Source organism: Tachypleus tridentatus, chromosome 10 (assembly GCF_004210375.1).
Source record: "Tachypleus tridentatus isolate NWPU-2018 chromosome 10, ASM421037v1, whole genome shotgun sequence".
NCBI classification, from domain to species: Eukaryota; Metazoa; Arthropoda; class Merostomata; order Xiphosura; family Limulidae; genus Tachypleus; species Tachypleus tridentatus.
The window spans coordinates 140,823,239-140,841,681 of NC_134834.1; the positions used below are offsets into that span (position 1 = coordinate 140,823,239).

At 35.4% G+C, this 18,443-nt stretch overlaps 1 protein-coding gene across 1 annotated transcript in view; it reads left to right on the forward strand.

The window, feature by feature from the left end:
* The first annotated feature begins 5,783 nt into the window (after window positions 1-5,783).
* The window catches only part of LOC143230461 (uncharacterized), a 43,293-nt gene continuing 30,633 nt past the window's right edge, over window positions 5,784-18,443 (forward strand). Inside the window, exon 1 of the mRNA XM_076464060.1 lies at window positions 5,784-8,555. Within this exon, the coding sequence (XP_076320175.1) occupies window positions 6,215-8,555 (2,341 nt within the window). The 5' untranslated portion in view covers window positions 5,784-6,214. The remainder of the gene's footprint in view (window positions 8,556-18,443) is intronic.

Sequence of the window (18,443 nt, forward strand, 5' to 3'; positions counted from 1 at the left end):
TCGAATGATGTATATGCTGTGGAAGAAACATTACATTAACAATGACGTGATAAAAACAAATAGTATTTTGTTAAATGGAAAGGATATCCAGATAAGCGTAATTGTTGTATCCCTGGAACTCATCTGAATCAGCTGCTATCATAACATGCAAAGTATAATTCTATTACTCATTATTTGATACGGATCAGTTGTATATAACATAATCAGCAAAATTTCTATGAAGTATTTTGTGATAAATACTTTGGCGAATTATGTCATACATTATGGGATCTTTTACCCCTTTGACTTGTAAAAAAGTGGCCTACGCTGAACTACAGTATCCACATAGTAGGCATCATGATTTTACAGGATGAATCATTTTTATTCCTAGCTCTGATGCTCACAAAAATCGTTTAATTTGACTCGACCATAGAGCAATTAATGAAACACGACAAGTTTTAGAAAACTATATTATTTATTATACTGACATAGAATATAGCTAGTCTTATGCACTTTCACAAAGGAAGTCAGATAGTTTTTCAATATATTCACTACTTTTAACAAAATCAATGAGATTTAAATTCTCACACTCATGTATATGTATTTAGTTTACTAGGTGTATCCTGAAAAACATATAATATAATGGTTTTATCCACTTAAGTCAAAGTAGTTCTCAGATATAACCAGATGCCTTGAACAAAATTCAATATCATGCAAGTATGATCAGCTTTACTGGAATCATCCACTTCGCAAGACCAGCAGTTCTCCTTTCGATGACAAGGAGTATATAATCAGTGTATACTTCGAATAACAGTTTTTAATGTGATTAATGGTATTAGATGTAGCTTCAGATTCTATTTGTTTGAGATATGAATCAATAAAGTGGACCCTTCCACCTAACCGATACCAATCAGATATTAAGTCAGCTGGGACCATAAACATAGTGATATTTGGAACATTATGTATATGTGTGATATAATGATGCATCTTATTGATATATTCAACGTGTATTTGTACAACCCACATTTGCTGTAACTCGTACATCAATACATCAGCCTATTAGAAAATCGTGTATGAATTAATCCAGATGAATCCGTGTTACTTTCACTCTGCTACATGTGCCATAAAAAAATTAACGTTTCAAATTTAAACATTCATTTTTCTACCATCCAATCATAACACTTCATCTGTCATTGAGTAACTTTCTCCAGTTGTTGTTTGGTAAACTTGTACACATTGGCTATTTTAGACTTCATCCATTCCACATATTCCTTTGGACATTGAAGAACATATCTCTATGTGGAAGAATTATACATGAAATCAATAGAGAACGTATTTCCTGCTTAAACATGAGCTTGATTGGCAAACAAGCTTTAGATACCTGTTCCCTTGTTAAATATGTTCTTCCCACTTATTTATTTTGGAATTTGGAATAACAGACATATAAAGTATTATCATGATAGATCGTGGTTCGTTAGTTCCTCTTTCCAGAGCTCTTGAAGTATTAAATTTGATATTTACCTACCAATTGAACGTCTTACTTCATGGATTGTTCTTGCTGTCATAGAAATAGTTTTGATTCCATTTTCTATACATTTTCAGGATCAGGACATTCATTGGAAACGCTGTCTCACGATATCGATAAGATGGTCAATCTATGTCACTGTGGAGTGAATCCAGGTGATAAAGTCATATTCTTAAAATGTTATAATTGAATATGCTATCACCCCTGAAGATTTTATTATAGTTCATAAATCATTTCAGTGGAACATGGTCCTCCAACAAATGAAATTTCCTACAATACGTGTATAAATGAGAAAAGGGTCTTCTTCACCATAGTGTCTATATGAGTTCTAATTGCCCTTCGTGGCTTAAAAATACGTCTGCAGACCCACACTACTAGAAAGCGGGTTTTGATACCCGTGATGGGCAGAGCACAGATAGCCCTTTGTGCTTAATTCTAAACGAACAAATTATTTCTAATTCTAGTTCAAGTAAAATAACATTGCTCTGATTTCATTATCACTGGGATCAATGTCTGACAAAAATTAACTATAATATCCTGGATAAAACAGCACTGAAACATCCACTAAATCAAGTTTTAGAGATCAGAATGTTTGGTCACATTCAATACTACACCATAAATGTGTCTCGACTTATATAAGAGCAGATAATGGCTCTACCTTCTTGGATATATTGGCTACAAATCATGAGTAATATAACACAAACTAATGCAAATTGCATACTTTTAATTCTCCCACAGGCTGAGGCCAATGCCTCGTCATAGCTATTTAGTTGGATCTGTAAGGACTCCATCACTTTCAATAATATTTCCAGAAAACTTAATTTCTTTTTGCTTGAATGGACGCTGTCCATGTCTTTCTTTGAAGTTTTTTTATTTACCCACTGAAATTCCATTCTCAGGTTATTAGCTGCATTGTCAAAATTGTGAATAAACAGAAAAACACCTTCAGCATAAATAAAGTATCTCTCCCATTGCAGCTCCTCTATTATGAGCTCTATTTGTCTTTATTACGGCACATTTCATAAACAAAATTGCATGATGCAGAATTTCTATAAGCCACCATCCTGTTAAAAAGCAGTACTAGGCCTACACTCATTGCCCAGTCCGATCTTCCAATAACAAGATAACAGATCTAGGCTATTGAACCAATATGAATATTTTTACACATCTTTACATTCATCAGTTCCTGGTAAAGTAAAGACATTAACACAAATTACAGCATTCATTAATATAAAATCAACATAAAACCTTGATATACCTTCCTACTTCATTACATTCACTGTTATGAGACATTAGAGCATTCTCAGAAAGTTTCCTTACGCCATCCTTCAATATTTATCGTATTTCAGCGCTAGTGATTTCCCAGTGCTCCAGAGAAACAGTGTGATGATTGTTGTACAAGATGTGTATCACCTTTTTATGTGTGTATAATGGTGAATCATCATTGCGGAACTTAATTAGCCAACTTGTCCCAAAAAATAAATTTGTGTTTTCAACCAACAGGCCACTGAATTGTTTTCACTGCACTAGTCCTAATATGTTTGCACAATTTCAACCAATTATTTCAGAAATGTTTGTTTGTTTTGAATTTCGCGCAAAGCTACTCAAGGGCTATCTGTGCTAGCCGTCTCTAATTTATCAGTGTCAGACTAGAGGAAAGGCAGCTAGTCATCACTACTCACTGCCAACTCTTGGGCTACTCTATTACCAATGAAAAGTAAGATTGACAGTCACATTATAACGCCCCAACGGCTGAAAGGGCGAGCATGTTTGGTGCGACGGGAATTCAAACCTGCGACCCTCAGATTACGAGTCGAACGCCTTAACCCACCTGGTCATGCCGGGCCATAGAAATGTTGGAATTTGTTCATTTGCCTTCAGCCATGTTGTGATGGATGCAACTATATCATTACATAAATTACTTTTACTTTTCATTTCCTTGGCCTATAATCATTCCAACGCACATCTGGAAAGCTGATCCCCATTACCAAAAGCCAGTATTTGTGTCTATTTGTGGTTTCTTTTATTTCTGGATCACTTCATTTTATATCTGCCTCTTTTTATCGGTTATATTGAACTTGTTTACTCAACTGTCAGTATTCTTAACCACGTCTTCTCTGCTGCTTAACAAGGTGCTGGCACCTATTGAGTTGTTGGTCGAAATTAATAGTTTTTCTGTCTTTACTGCTCGACATAACACAGAAAGTTTATTTTTACCAATCCCTCATCAGCCCAAACGTTAAGCAGATGCTTTGCTTCCATCGTTCCAGGCAATTTCCAGGTGAATACATCAGCGTTTGCTGCGGTGCATGTCCCGTGGTCTAATATTATGGTGGTATATGTACCATATAGACAATTCTTGTTGTAACCTACTGATAGGTCCAGGTATATTCAAGTCTACTTACAGAAAGCCATTATGGGTTTTTTGGGTCCAGCAAGACACAGTGAAAGTGCCCGAGTAGGCTAGTCCAACTGATGGGTAACCATGACGGTTGTTGCTGAGTTTTTTCGACTGTAATAACCAATTTGGAGTTACCCTAATGTTTAAACCACTTCGCTTTTATAGTACGAGTTATGGAATGAAATCCTAGCATCGAAAATTGTTTACTCTTTTAGCTGTAGTGAAGTTACAATACAAGAGTCAATCCAAGTATTTGTTGTTAAAATAGTTGGTGCTTCACGCTAATTTTGTTTCTTCTGGTTGGCATTTTAGAATTATGGACTGATACAGATAGCATTGATAGCTTCGTCTTCATTAAACAAACAATTACCATATCTTTCAAATATCTGGTTTTAACTTTTCCTTGCCCTTGATGACCCAGCAGTATATCTTAGGGTTTATAAAACTAAAAATCGAGATTGTTTAATTGCAGCGTTCACAGCATAGATAGCTTCATATGTAGCTTAACACTAAACCACAAATAAGTCTCTTTTTCTTTTGTACTTTTATTTGCTATCTGACGACAGAATTATAGTTTTTTTCACAAAGAAGCTCCAAAGTCACAGTACATTTCAACTAAACAATGGCGGAAAACGTACATAAAATATAAATTTAATTTATGATAATGAACACAAAAAGTTTGTTTGTAGTCAGTCACAAAGCTGCATAGTGGGCTATCTGTACTATGCCAATCATGAGTATGTAAACCCAGTTTTTAGAAGTGTAAGTCCGCAGATGTGCTGCTGTTCTACTGGCAGAGTGGGACAAAATATGTAGAAGAAATACAGTTTTTCGAAACTTCGTTGTATATTCTGGGATTTTGGAAATATTAGTAACAAAATTTTTGTCTTAGTGGAACCATTTTGACTCTTCAATAAAATTCTAAACTTTGTTAAATGTCTTTGCAACGCTTCTTCTCCCACAACTGATCTAAGACTAATGGATCTAAAAAAACTGAAACAATATTTACCACCTCCCTGGAAAAGCGGAGTTACATCAGTTTCAATTCTCTGCTACCTGCTCATTAATCAAAGACTGACAAACAAATATAATCAAAGACTGACAAACAAATAGTAATACCTGGTACATATTTTCGATCTTTAAACCCCTTCAAAATCCTCGGGGAAATATTTATCTGGCCCAGGAATGATATTCTTTGTAAACTTGCAAATTCGGCATGGCCATGTGGTTGAGACCAAGTTCAATAGCTCCCCAAGCATTTCAATGGTAAATGGTTTATTTTATTAAATATTTGGGTTTAACAGTCGTTGTGGGCACAGCACAAAATGAGATAACCAGTATTCTAAAGAAGGCTGGTATGGGTATTTGTACTTTAATTAAAATAAAGTACAGAACAACGTTTCGACATTCTTAGGTCATCTTCTAAGCCCAAGAGTTGGGCTACTCTTTTACAAACGAAAAGTGGGATTGACCGTCACTAAATAACATCCCCACGGCTAAAAGGGCGAGCATGTTTGGCACGACGGTGATGCGAACCCGCGACCCTCAGATTACGAGTCGCACGCCTTAACACGCTTGGCCATGCCGGGCCTTTGCTTAAAGTGGGTTTCTCGTCATTATGAATGTTATGACCTGTTACGTAGCTTTGCGCTTATTAATAAATTCATCCAACAGAACAAAATCACTATTTAAAAAAAAACAAACTAATATTTTAGTAAAGCAACTACACGTTATTTTTCAGGGATCTTAGTATAAATTATATTAATATTGATATACAAAGAATATATTTTCTCTTTTATTGGGTATTGTACAACATTATTTTAGTGTTTCATAATTTTGTTGTCAACTGGTAATTAAAACTGTACGTCGTTCCCGGGTTCTTGTGTTGAAGTTGTGCGTCAGATGAAATCTGTATTGTACTGATGAGAGTGGTGTTTGTGTTTTACGGTTTGATTTTGAATGGTTAATAATAACAGGTTTATTTATGAGCAACCATTAAATCGTATTTTCTACTTAAAGTTTTTGCGTGTTGAAAGAAGCTAAATTTTCACCAGTTTTAGGAGTCGTCACATGGTAAAGACATTTTAAAACTCATTATGCGATAAAAATGATGGATTGAAACTGAAATTAACTGTGTTGTTCGGGTAACTTCAGCAACTGTTATTGTCAGTGACTTGCTTGCTTAGCTGAAGATAAGAACTATGGTTTGAGATTATGTTTGCCATCGTATTGGTACCGCTACTGCTGATATTGATAACCAACAGTTTGAACACAAAGTAATTGTGCTAAGGAGTAAATGAATCAAAACTATGGCGTCTAATTCATTTCCTCAAGAATGCACACTTCGAATTACTAATGTCATTCATGAACAGGGGAAATTGTTGAAGTTTTGGGCCCAGTTTGACTTGAAAGCAATGCAGGAGATTACTGATATTCTTACACAGTATCATCAGTTGTTAAAAGATGCTCCAGGGTTTCTTCATCAGTGCCAGCTACCCTTAGGATCCCTGTGCTGTGCCAGGTCGTTCAGAGATGGCAAATGGTATAGAGCTAAAGTAGTTGCTTTACCATCTAATAATGGATCAGTTGTTGCAGTGCAATACATTGATTATGGAAATGTAGATGTTGTGTCTGTTGGAGATGTACGTCAGATTGAGGAAAAGCATTTCCCATATCACCCTCAAGCTGTTGAATGCTTCCTTGCAGATGTAGTCCCATCTGAATCAGATGGAGTTTGGAATCAAACATCTATTGTTTTTTTTGAAGAACAAATGTTAATGAAAGAGGTTGTTGGAATTATTCTTGGTAGGTTAGGAGAAAGTGTAGTTGTCAGACTTCCAATTGCTTGTATTTTAGTTGCAAATGGTTTTGCAATTCCACACAGTAATTATAGATCAGGTGGTGATGGACTCAGAGCAATGCCATTTGATGTAACTAAACAACATCAAGTTTATGTGTCACATGTTGAATCCACACAAAAATTTTACATTCAGTTAGTGGAGAAGAAATCAGATCTAAATTCACTGATGGATGCACTTAATGAATTAGTTGCTTCAAGAAATGGGTTGAAACCCTTATACCAGTTTTCTTTGGGAACTCCATGTATTGCAAGAAGTGATGAGAGCTACTACAGAGGAGTGGTCTGTGGAGTGACTGGAGTTAAATGTAAGGTTTTTTTTGTGGACTTTGGAAATTCTGAAACAATAAGATTTCCAGAGCTGTTCCAACTTCCATGGGAATTTATGACATTACCAGCACAAGCTATTGAATGTTCTCTTGGCAGTGATTGCACCATTAACACCACAGAGCTTGTAGAATCTACCTGTAACAAACAAGTACTTTGTTCTGTAGTTCATCATGATAATGGGTCTTACATTGTTACTTTATGTGTTAATGGAAGAAATATTGCAGTTCCAGTTACGTCAATACGTCCAAACTGTTTAAAGTATAATAGAACCAGTTTAATGGGTGAAACAGCCCATGAAGTTAGAGTATCATACATTCAGAGTCCTAGTAATTTTTATTGCCAGCTAGCTCAAGAAACTTCTAAAATTGAGGCAGTAGTGGCTGAGATTGCAAGTGTCTACAAAGGCGCTGATAATTTATCACACCATTTGTTAGCTGAAGAGTGTTGGATTGGTCGACCAGTATGTGCTTGTTTCTCAGAGGATTCTGAATGGTATAGGGGAGAAATAATGTCTGTTTTCCAGGATAATAAAGTGAAAGTTTGGTTTATTGATTATGGAAATTCTGAAGTTACAGATTTGGAAAATGTCAAATGTTTAAAACCAGTTTTGCAAAATATGCCTGCTCAAGCTATTCAGTGTTCATTGTTTGGAACAGAAGCATTGAATAGATCTACCCTAGAGTGTCAGAAAGTTGTGGAATTTTTTGAAGAATTAACCCTTGATAATGTTGGTGTAATAAAAGTAAAAAATATAACTAATAATGGCATCCATGAAGTTTTGATGTATAATATGACAACCAATCCACCAGTTGATATTAATGAAAAAATAATAATGTTTGTTTCTTCTTTAAACCAAGTAACAGTACCAGTTTCTCCAGTTGAAGAGATTGAAACTGTTTATATATCACACTTTGAATCACCAACTCATTTTTTTGGACAGTTGTCAAAATATTCTTTAAAGGAGTTGGAACAGTTTCAGGAGCAGCTAAACTACTTTTACAGTAGTGGGTCTCCTGAAACACTTCCCAATCCAAAAGTTGGAGATTTTGCTTGTACTGTATTTTCTGAAGATGGGCATTTCTATCGTGGAAAATTGAAGAGTGTTTCTGGGGCTTCCTGCGAGGTATTATTCATTGACTATGGAAATGGAGAACAAAAAGATATAAAATCACTGTACAAACTTCTTCCAAAATTTTCTGTATTACCACAACAAGGATTATACTTCAGCTTGGTCAACTGTCCACCAAGAGCACCTTCAGATAAACTGCGAGACTTAATGCAAGATAATGTTCTTCAGGTTCGAGTGCTACAAAAGAGAGAAGAAGTGTATGAAGTAGAACTGATGGAAGATTTTTCAGGGAATGTGACAATACTGGAAATCATGAGACAGCATGAAGGGCCATCTTTACAAAAACCTGTACCTTCCAGTATTAGAGGCTTCAAATTGCCTAAGGTTGAGATTGGTGAGAAATAAAATATTATTTATCATTTTCAGTAACAAGTTATAGTAACTAATATTTACTTGTGTCTTATTTAATACATAAATATAAAAGTAGCAAGAACATTTGTTTCAGAGTCACCTGCAAATCTTGTACTGGTTATTAGTTTATGCACAAAGTACTTGAGATTGGTCAAGGAGCTATGAAGAATATTTGTAACATTATGCACAAACCATATATTTATTCATTTTCAAGGTGAAACTATTTCAGAAATCTTCTTATAAACCTTTTCCAACAATTAATTTAGGGAATTCCATAGAATTAGTTCCCAGCCACAAAAGCGTGTGAATGTGAGGATATAAAAAAAAATATTTATAGGATTTATATATGCATTTTTGAAATAAAAACTCATGAATTACTACACTGGTACTACAACATGTCACTGTAAATTAAGTTCTATTTGGTTCTTTAAAAAATATCATTTCTGCTCATCATATTGCCTTCATCATAGTGGTTAAAACAACTTTATTCATTTAAGTGCTTTAGGAAGACCTACAGGACTACGTAGTTCAAAATGAGTGCTTTTAATTGGTTATAAATACATACTTAAGGGAAGTGAATATAAGTGAAGTGTTTTCAAACAATGAGATGGATAGAGCCACTGTGGTGGACTCACTAAATATGATGATATTTCAGTGAGTATAGAAGGTAGGAGTTTCTTATTCAGTTTTTATATTCTAGCTTGGTAATTTGAGTATCTAATTCTTTGAAAACTGTAAATTTTGTATTGTAGGCATCATTGTAGCCTGAGCAAAAGCAGATGATGTGTCAAGTAATACAAAAAATTATATAGTAATGTTTTCGAACTAAAATTAAATAATGAATTTATTCTAAAACTTGAATTACAAATTATAATTTGATTCCAAACTTATTAGCATTCTAAAAATAGTAATTTAATAAAATTTTTAATGTAAATCTACAAAATGTGATGATGTGCTTTGATCCCTATCTGTATGAAAATAAATAATATACACAACATCCTTATAAAAGGTAAGTTCATTTTCTTCTATTTATATGATCCTGCTAAATGCCTGATGCTACATTCTAGGCTATATTTCCTAGAATTGCTCCATCCAACCTGTGCCTTCTTTGAACTATTAAGGAAAAAAAAACCTGGCACAATTTAAGTGGCTGCCTATTTCTTTGGATTGCACATGTCAGTTTTTTTCTTTTTAATAGGGTATTGTGGTCACCACTTGCATATTTTCTAATGAAGGACCTTTCCAACAGGCATTTAATGGGAATTTTGGCACTTCCCCATGTACTTTCAATATGATTCTCCCTTTCTTCAAGTAGGACACTGGAGACCCTTGCTACTTATCAGTTCCTAACTGTTGGGGTGGTAGACCTTGTAGAGTGATTGTGTACAGCATGATACAGTGAGAAGTAAATCAGTAGTGTTGCTTCTCAAACAGCTAGTGTGCTCAACTGTAGCAGGACAGGTCTGTCACCCCAATTTCTGGCCTGTCCAGTTGAGTGAGGTCAGACATACTGGATAGTCTGAACTTGCTGTAATCACACTTTCTTGGCATGCTTGTGTGCTAGAGCTCAACTGGTCATGCAAAAATTCTGTTGAATTCCACTCATCCCTGTGACACACACACAAGTATCTTTTAAGTACAAGAAAGGAATCAATGGAACCACAAAAGGAAGATAACTTTGAAATAATCGGAGTGATAAGGTTTGTTATTTTATCTTTATGCTTGTCTGGACGAGTCATTCAAGATTTATTGAAATTTTGATTCACTTCATAAAGACATTTCAATTTTAGTGGCTTTAGTTTTACTCAGCAAATACTGTAAAATTGTCATTCTTAGTGTTCAGACATTTTAAAGGTAGTTTTTGAATGAGAAATTGTTTTGACTGCTGTTTTGTTTCATCACAGTCTGTACTTTTAAATACTACCATACATAATAATTTATTTGTATTTATATATGGTTATGAGAGAGCCAAAAATATTTCTTTGGTACCTGAATCAAAATGTTGTGGCATTGAAACATTAAAATTCCTCTATATGTTAACTAACTTTTAGGAAAATGTTATATTTTCTTTTTATGTCCTTTCAAGAAATGTGAAATTTGCTAAAACACACAACTTTGCAGTACTAATTTTGTTCAGTTTTAGTTACTCACAGTGTTATCTAGGGAATTGTAAATATCAAACTTGTTTACATTTTAACTCGCTTGATAAATAAGATAATTTACTATCTGCCCTCTCAGAAGTACTAGTTTGGGTGCCAGTTTTGATTTCATTCTTTTAAGTCATTGGATTAGTTCTTTTTTAGCTACACATTTTTTTTTTTTACATCTAAAGTGTTTTTGATTACACTTAAAATTTGAATCTATTACCTTTTTGATTCATTGATGTATCAGTAAATTTGTTAAAAACCTTAGAAGACCCCTATCTTACTATGATTTTTCAAGATTATTTGTCAATCCACTTTGCATGTCTGATAGACATTGTTATAACTCACAAAAAGAACAGGTTCTCATCAGCATAAGTCTTGAGAGTTATTTATCTTCTGTTAACCATTAGTTAGGGGAATTGTTTGGTTGGTTGTGGTTATATTTTATTGTTCAAAGCACTGAAGGAATTTTCTAAACTTATTAATAGTTTACTTCAGAAATTAGATGAACTAAACTAGTTTTGGAATATTTCATTATAATGATTGATAAACATTTTATGTTCTAAAGTGCTCATTAGATAGTTGTATGAATTATTCTTTTGGATGCTTAAATTTGTGAGCCTTAATAATGCTTATGGAAGAATATCTGAAGTTTTTATTCGAGTGTAATGAGGATTTAGGTAGCAGTAAGTACTACAAGTCCTTGTTTTTATTTATTATATATTTTATTTATGAATATACATTTTGCAACAAAAGTAATCAAAATCTTATCAACTTTTGCACATGTAACATAAAACCTCATATTAGTTCTACTGTGACTTACTGTTTTTCTCATAACAGTTATTATTTCCCAGATACAAACAACAGCAAAAAAAACACGTAAAACTAAAAGGAATGAGGTGTGAAAAGATGAACAAAGCAGTTGAAACTGGAATTTTCTCATTACTGTTGTCAATGCAGAGGGAAAAAGTCATTATTCATTGTATTTTAAAGTTTTATTTCACCATATATTGATTATTTTGCTAAAGTTAATGCTAGACTGTAGGAACTAAGAGGTGTAATGAAGTTTACCAAAAAAAAGCATTGTCATTAGTTCAGGAGGTTCCAGATGCTGTTTGAAACTCCAAGATGAAAAGTTTTTTTTACTGTTCTCAGCATGAATAATCACAAATTCCTGAAGACTGACTCATTTAAGGCTTTGTAAATTCATGAATAAATCTTTAGTAAAATGTGTTATTAAAAAAAATTGGATTTATTTGCATACAATGTAGTTTTAATTGAAGCTACATATCATCAGATGGAAAATGCAATCACGAAATCAAAAGGCAAATAGGTATAGCAATTGAAAATATAAACACAACTGACAGTTCTACAATGCTGTGTTCATTCAGTCCCTCTCTGTGGTTCTGAATGTTGGACAGTATCACCAGCAATGAAGAAATGCATCTATGCATTAGAAATGTGGTTTTAAAGAGAAATGCTTAAAATATCATGGAACACACCAGTAATGAAATCATTCTAAAGTGGGCCAAGACAAAAGAAATGTTGTGGAAAAACATATATAGACAACAGAGTTTTTAAGAGACATCATGAGAAAAGGAGAGATTGAAAACATCATGACATGAAAAATGGTAGGTGTGATAATTCCTATTTAACTTTTTTATTACAATTTGTACAACAATAAAGACAAGAGTAGCTTTTCAACATGAAAATTCAAGGTGCTGGATAAACAGTGCTCCTGAGCAAAAACTTTTTAAGGTGATAGGGAATTGAAAGAGGTTGATATTAGAGATAGTGTTGAATTGACAAATGGAATATGCTATCAGAGTTTTCTGTTAAAATGTTATAGTTATTGGAGTTTTCTGTTAAAATGTTAAACACTATGCCATTTTCTTACTAAATCTTACTTTGTATCATTTTAACCCCCCTTCCCTTCCAATTTCATTACATTTTTCAACAAGTATTAGGAAGAAAAGTTATTGCTAAATAAAAAAGCCATATAGGGCTGATTACCAAACTTGAAAAGAAAACCAAACAAGACAGGGATGGAAGTGGACATATCACTTGATCCAGCTAAATTATCACATAAAACTGAGTCATCTCTGCTTCATATGGAGACTAAAATTTCTGCTTTATAGGCCTTCATCCCATTTACATTTTTTTTAATATAAGGTGGTGTACATGAACTACTGAGAATAACAATAAAAAGGAAGGCTGAGATTGTGAAGACCATTTAGCTCTGTCAAATGAAGATAAAATTATTATTACTGCTACAACTAGGATGCTAGTCTTATTGAAAAAAGATGATGATGAACAAAGATTAGATATCTTGGTTGTGGCTATTTGGTTTTTTGACTTTGGGACACCATGAATAGCTGAAAAGCAGTGTATACACTGACAAAAGTGCAACTATGCCAAGTAGCTCTTCATACCTAGCTTATGATGACCTGTAGAGAAGAAAATTCAGATGGCTTTTGTATTGCTAAGGGTATTTGTGATATCCTTTCACAGAGAGTGCTAGTGCACCTTTCAGTTATTTTAGATAATTTTGTTTATACTAGTTTCTGACCTTGTTGAACCCAAAAAATATGTAAATTGTTGAGTGTTGTATTAAAACAGTTTTGGATATGTAAATCTAGAACTTGTATGACAACCACAGCCCTGATAAAGTTGCAGTGGAATAGAATGCATCAAAACTACATTTTGACATTGTTTAGTTTTACATAAGTAATATAATGTTACCAAAAATTAATTGCTTTTGTGAAGAATATATTAAAATCCCTTTCTTACACAAAATGTTTATACTCTTACATTATAAAAATGTTATCATTTTGGAAGATATTTAGAGGTTATTCAATGAGGTTGAAGCTCTAGATTGCAAAACCCTAGTACCAAATGTGTTGTGTGATAGAAAAACATTTATGTTTGATAAATGAGTTATTTAAAGTAAGAAATTTTATTGCATTTACAATAGTATAATTATTATATTATAAATTATTTTGATATGGTTAGTCAAAATTTATATTTGTATTGTTTCTTTTTTGTTTTCAGAAAATATCTTCTGTGACCCTGCAGAATTCAAAAGAATAATTGTTTCTGCTTTTCGTTTTTTTGTTATGATGACATTATACTCCTTATTAAATCCCAAACCCTTTGCAGCATTGTCATTTACCACATTCAACTGTGTGTAGTGTTTCCAACTTGGGATCACAATTTGATAATATTCTGGATAAATTGAAATTCATTCCTTATTTCAAAAAGCTTCAACCTCTAGGTTCATAACCTTTGAGCTTTCACAGGCTGTTTTCTTTAATGTGTTGTAATAATAGAATTACACACACAGCACTTGCCTATTTCAAGGTAATTTGCTTCAAGTTACTTCAGTTTTTTATAAACCAATCAGCCAAAGTGAAGTCTTACTTCTTGTTTCAATATCCTTTTGCTCAAATGTTTATATACCCTCAAATGAATCTTAGAAACTACTGTTGTGTCATACAGAACATTCTAGAAATAAAAAGTGACAGCATTTATTATTTGTATGTGACATGTTCTTGAACATCCTGCATAATGTGGATTACTACAGAATGTTATAAAATATTCAAAATATGCAGTAACATGCAAGCTACAAGGTAAAGGTTCATCTACTTTAAGTAATGCTAAACATTAATTATTATGAATAAAATATGGTGTGAATTATTTGTCTTTTAACAGAATGAGTGGGCAAGAGTATTGGAAATAAAATTTTCAAATATAAGGAACACCCTAATCTGTATGTATATGTGATACATGTGTTTGTGACATGATTTAGGTGTTGTAAAGGCTAATAATTTCCAAATATCTGCTACTGGTTTGTGTGTTTGCAAGTCAAAAAAAGAAAGAACTGTGGTTCTCAACCTTTAGTCCATAATAGTAAAGATGAAATTTGAGTGCTATAGTCAAGAAAAGTGTTTGATTAAATTAGCTTAGTTTTTTTATTTGAAATATTACTATTTATATCAGTATTTCTTAACATACTCTTGAGATCCTCTTCATAAGTGATTAAGGGATTTACAAGATTATCACTGGTTTTTTCAAGAAATCTATAAAGAAAGGGGTTGAGAATTTTTAAGTTGGAGCAAGAAGGGTTTCATAATCTGTCATAGTGCCACTGCTACTGAGGGGTTTTTTTACACTCTTAAAACCTCAGATTTTTCACACCCCTTAGTGTGGATTCCTGTACGTGGTGAGGGGACCTCCCAGGGAAGGTTCTGTTCTGTCTGGTTACCTTCTCTGGGATCGAAACATCCACCCACGTGTTTGCCATGAGTGGTGACCCGTGAAGGGGAGGAGAGGATCCTGGTGGTTGAGGGGTCCAACCCTAACACACCACTTTGGCCTTGAATTCCTGTAGATGGGCGGCCTTTGGGTGGCCCCCCTTGGGTCAATCGGCTGGTCCACTTGGGCTAGAGTCAACCAAGTACCAGTGTTGGAAGTTCTCAACGGGTGTTGTGGACATTGTGCCTGATGCTGGTGTTTGGGTATAGTGCTCATGAAACCCTGGCGTTGCTGCATTGTCCTTGCATGACATTGTAGTGCATCCCCTCGTAGGGCTCCATGGTGGGTGGGGTCAGTGGGTACCGAAATTTTTCTTTTTTCCTATGGATCCTCCTTCAAAAAATTTAAATAAAATAGTGAAAAAACAGTCAAGAGGTAAGCGACCACATCTTGAAGACTCTGAGCAGCAATCTTCGACATCTGTAACACACGTACCTCATTTTCTTATATTACATTCTCTTTCAGAAAAACCTTTAGGGCAATTTTCCCCCCTTTTTTTATTCAGAAGGGCCTAGAGGGTCTTGCTGGCTCTCCAAAGTCCGTAAAGAAGCTTCGATCTGGAGACATATTAGTTGAAACATCCACAACCCACCACAGTGAACTCCTCTTGAATTCAAAGGCAATTGGGGATATACCTATTGAGGTTACCCCTCATGCTACCTTGAATTCATCACAAGGAGTTATTGTTGAGAGGGATTTGAAGAATGTCCCAGAGTCAGAGATTCTTGCTGGTCTCTCCACTCAAGGAGTTTCTGCAGTAAGGCACATCTCCACTCGCAAAGATAGAGTTACACTGCCAACAAATACCCTTGTTTTGACATTTACATCATCACGTGCACCTGCCATCATCAAGGCAGGTTATCTAATTTGCAGGGTACGGCCATACGTTCCAAACCCTCTCCGATGTTTCCAATGGCAGAGGTTCGGCCACTCAAAGACATCATGTTGTGATTCCCTGACATGTGCTCGTTGCAGTGGCAAGGACCACAATGCCTATGAATGTGACATGGACCCACACTGTGTCAACTGCAATGGCCACTCCATCTCGGACATATGCTGCTGCACTTCATTCCACAACTACAGTGGGAGTGCATACAGATCTCTCTGTGCCTCCAAGAGAATCGTTTTCAAAACAAATGAAAAGCCTTTTGACTTCCATGGTTAAAAAGGTTGATGAATTGACTTCCACACCCATCTCTGTTCGTCTCATACATTCCAACAAACCTCAAGATCCAAATCCTTCAGTTTCAAATACAGGCATTTCTTTTGATATGTCTTTTTCTTCCACCCCAAGAGGTAAAACAATCATTCGTTCGTGTTCTCAGTCACTGGAATCCCCTTCCACTAACAAAGACCTGCCCAATCGACCCAGAGCAGGATCCATGGAGGTTGGTAGACCTCCTCTGACTAAGGACAGTAAGGAAGAAAGATGTGGTCGTACACAGAAGGGTTCTCCAGCCACTTTGCCTACCCATTTTTAAAAATGGCCACCTTGATACAATGGAACTGTCAAGGTTTACGTTCTAGTCTGGATGATATCAAAACACTGATTGCTTCCTACCATCCCGTGTGTCTTTCCTTACAAGAAACATTTCTAAAACCTGCTGATACTCTCACCATTCGGCAGTTTTCTCTGTACAGAAATGACAGGACGTGTGATGGAGGGGTGGCACTATTGGTTGATCAGCATGTGCCCACCCTGTCTTTGTCACTCAACACAGCCTTGGAGGCCGTAGCCATCCGTGTTTCCTTGGGTTATTCCATCACTGTTTGTTCTCTCTACCTGTCCCCTGGAGAGACATATGATCAATCAGATCTTGATGCTCTCGTTGAACAGTTGCTGTCTCCCTTTCTACTCCTGGGGGACTTTAATGGACATCATCTCTGGGGAAGTGCTGATATATAGAGTGTATGTAGAGTGTATGCTCTCTGATCACAATCTTTCTCTTTTCAATACTGGTTTTTCCACTTATTTTCATGCACCTAGTCAGTCCTTTGCCGCTGTTGATCTCTCAGTTTGTTCCCCTTCATTATTCTCCCATTTTTCATGGAGTGTTGACAATTATCCGCTAGGCAGTGATCATTTTCCTATACTTTTGAGAGAGACTGGCCGTGGTCAATGCCACCCTATCCAAGTGCCCAGGTGGAAGCTGGATCAGGCAGACTAGTCCACATTCACTGCTCTCGCGGAACTTGATCCTGCCATCGTGAATCAGCCATCAATAGACGACTGTGTGGCTTATTACAGTCCCCAAATGTGACCTTTCTTTCAGTCATCTGAAAAAGGCAGATATTCCAGATTGGAAGTATCATCATTTATTTAATGAACATCTTTCAAACAATTATTCCGTTCCCATTTATACAGATGGTTCCAAATCAGGTAATTCAGTGGGCTCTGCTATCGTTTGCTGTGGTTCGGTGGTTGTGCGCAGAATCCTCTCTTCAGCTTCTGTGTTCACTGCTGAACTGTATGCCATATCTCTTGCCCTGGATCATATTGAAGCTGAGCAGTACTCCAACTGCACTATTTATACTGACTCGCTTAGTTCTATACTGGCCCTGGAATTGCTACACGTTGGCTCACACCCTGTTCTCGTTGATATTCAAAACCGACTGGCCCATTTCTCATTAACTGCTACTTCTGTCCAGTTTTTCTGGATACCAGGCCATGTTGGTATTTGCGGGAACGAGCTTGCAGACACGGCAGCTATATCTATCTGCTCCGGCACTATCAGCACTGTGCCTATTCTATACATTGACTGTGGTCTTGTATTCAAGGCTCGGCTTCGTGCCAGCTGGCAGTCCACTTGGAGTGAGCAACGCGACAACAAGCTTTTTCAAATAAAACCCTATATTGGGCTTTGGCCATCTAGCTTCAGTAAGGTTCGGAAGGAGGAAGTTGTTCTAACTAGACTACTCATTGGTCACAGTTTTTTAACTCATCGTTTTCTTTTATCTGGAACTGATGCACCAGTGTGTAGTTTGTGTAACACTCAAATCACTATCAGCCACATTTTACTTTCTTGCCATCATTAAGATTCTCAACAACGGCAATATTTTAAACATGTTTTTTCCCAGGGTTTATCTGTAACATTGGACAGTGTTATTAGTGATGGTGACTCTGTCCACCTTGATAAAGTTTTTAGTTTTTTAATGGCCATTAATCTTTTTAACCTCATTTAAGTGTTTGATATTTATTCATTACACCTTTTTAATTGTGGTTCCCTTTTAAAGTCTTATTCTCTCTTGTTCAATTTGACATTGAAAAATGGCCAGAACATTAAATAACTCGACACCAGGACTGGAAAGGCCAACTTCAGGTGACTAATGTTGCTGTTTGAACTATCCGTTAGTCGTCCTGGCAAGTTGTTATTCCAATTTTGCTGCATGTCTTTTAAACTTTTATTACTTTA